This window comes from Tenrec ecaudatus, chromosome 9 (assembly GCF_050624435.1).
Source record: "Tenrec ecaudatus isolate mTenEca1 chromosome 9, mTenEca1.hap1, whole genome shotgun sequence".
Classification (NCBI taxonomy): Eukaryota; Metazoa; Chordata; class Mammalia; order Afrosoricida; family Tenrecidae; genus Tenrec; species Tenrec ecaudatus.
In genome coordinates this window covers 163,938,258-163,940,578 of record NC_134538.1, presented here as the reverse complement: position 1 = coordinate 163,940,578, position 2,321 = coordinate 163,938,258, and the positions used below count along the sequence as shown (strand labels likewise).

Below are 2,321 nucleotides of genomic sequence, written 5' to 3'. Positions count from 1 at the left end.
AGGAGCAGTAATTGGAGTAGCGATACCATGAGGGTAGGGGGAAGGTGGGGGGTGAAAGGGGGAACTGACTGCAATGATCACTGTATAACCACGCCCCCCTGGAGGGTGACTGGGGGGCATGAACAACAAGAACTTGGGTGAATGGAGACAGCGGATTCTGTACAATATGAAAAATAATAATTTGCTCTTTCCCTGTCCCCGCCGAGCTGTGTGGAGGCGGAGGCTCCGGTGTGTTCAAGATTCGGTCCCACCCGTAACCTACCTCCATGGCCGAGGAAGGCATTGCTGCTAGAGGTGTAATGGACGTTAACACTGCATTACAAGAGGTGCTGAAGACCGCCCTCATCCACCATGGCCTAGCACGTGGAATCCGCGAAGCTGCCAAAGCCTTAGACAAGTGCCAAGCTCATCTTTGTGTGCTTGCATACAACTGTGATGAGCCGATGTATGTCAAGCTGGTGGAGGCCCTATGTGCTGAACACCAGATCAACCTCATTAAGGTTGATGACAACAAGAAACTAGGAGAGTGGGTGGGCCTCTGCAAAATTGATAGAGAAGGAAAACCCCGGAAAGTGGTTGGTTGCAGTTGTGTGGTTGTTAAGGACTATGGCAAAGAATCTCAAGCCAAGGATGTTATTGAAGAATACTTTAAATGCAAAAAATGAGCAAATAAAACTTGGCTAATTGTTAAAAAAAATAATAATTTATAATTTATCAAGTGTTCATGAGGTAGGGAGGGTTGGGAAGGAGGGAAATAAAAGGAGCTGATACGCTCACATTGAAAGAAAATGATGATTACAGCATATGTACAAATGTGCTTGACAAAATTGATGTATGGATTGTTATAAGAGCTGTAAGGGCCCCCAATAAAATGATTTACAAAAATAGAGAGTTTCAGACTTGGAAACTCAGAGGTAGTTCTACCCTGTCCTGTGTAAGGTTGCTATGGGTCAGAATCAACTCTACAGCAATGCGTATGGTTTTGGGAGTCAACCTTGAGATTCTTACCTCAGTCTTGCAGGCAATTGCTGGCTTTCTGGCGGTTTCTGCAGTAGTTTACAAGTAATCTGAGGGATGGAATGCTCTCTTGGTTCCCTCTACATCATCAAGTGAAATTTAAAATGACAATTGGTTGTAAGCGAAGGCATTCTTTTAAGAACCAACTTCTCCGCTCAACTCATATTTTTAGCTATGCTGTTTAGGAGGGAGTAGTGTTATGGTGTAGTTTTATGTTAGGTAGCTAGAGCTGGGACCAGGGTGTCTACTGGGCAGGCTCCAAATTCAGGCACTTGAGGCAGGGAGGCAGTGCACCTAGGTGGGCACAAACCAGGCCAGGTGGGCTTAATTTAGCCAATGGGGTCAACCAGTAATGTCGACCACGCCTCCCAGCAGAAGGCACTAAAGGCCAAACCTGGAGACCACCTCCCTCTTTTGCTGTGCTCTCTCTCTCTCAATCCTTTCTTTTCCCCTCCCCCCTCTCTCCCCTCTTTCTCTTCTCCTCTCCTCTCTTCTCTATCACCTTCTCTCCTGAATAAAAACCCATTTGGATCACCAATTAGTCTTCGACATGAATTCTTTAGCCTGTAATGCCAAGGACTGAGGTATTTCCCACCAGAGAAACATGGTTGGCAGCTCAAAACTACCATCAGCTCTGAGAAAGATTGGTTTTTCTACTGCCATAGACAGTTACAGTCTCAGAAACTCAGAGGGTCACTGTGAGTCAGCAGTGACTTGATGACAGTGAGTTTGGGTTTTATTTTTTGGTTTTAGGGAGAGGGCTCAGAGTTCATATACCAGCACACCTGCACAGAGATTGTTTCTGATGAGGAGGAGGACTCCAGGCCCTAGGATTCAAGGGGACTAGACTTAAGGTGTCCCTGAAAGCAAACTCAGATATGTTAAACAGTACAGTTTACAAGACTGGTCCAGAGCCGAACAACCAAGGCATTGGGGGCATGACTCATGACTGTGCAGCCCAGAACAGCAGCCTCGATTCAAGGATACACTCAGGCAAGTCTCTAAGCCCCACCATGGGCTGCCTAAGGGGTAATCCACTTTCCAATGCCCTCTGCCTGGTGGCAAGAGTGTTCACATCCCTGGTCAATAGTCTGAAGGAATTCACAGGCAGCTTAACCCACGTGGGGACTGTGCAAATAGAATTTGGGTTTTCACTGTTATCCACAGACTTCTGAAAATTGTTAATTCTCAGAATTTCAGTTGAAAGGTAGGCTTGATGATCTGCTTCTGAGGGGGTCACTATGGTGCACACAGCAGGTCACTGTGCATGCGCACAGGAATCAGTTCAACAGCAGCCAACAGCA

The 2,321-nt window shown here is 46.5% G+C and overlaps 1 protein-coding gene across 1 annotated transcript; it reads left to right on the top strand.

The window, feature by feature from the left end:
* Window positions 1-251: 251 nt before the first annotated feature.
* Window positions 252-691, top strand: LOC142456654 (small ribosomal subunit protein eS12-like). The gene has a single exon (XM_075557800.1). It carries the CDS (start codon window positions 267-269, stop codon window positions 663-665), a length of 399 nt encoding a protein of 132 aa, XP_075413915.1. The 5' UTR covers window positions 252-266; the 3' UTR covers window positions 666-691.
* The last annotated feature ends 1,630 nt before the right edge of the window (window positions 692-2,321 follow it).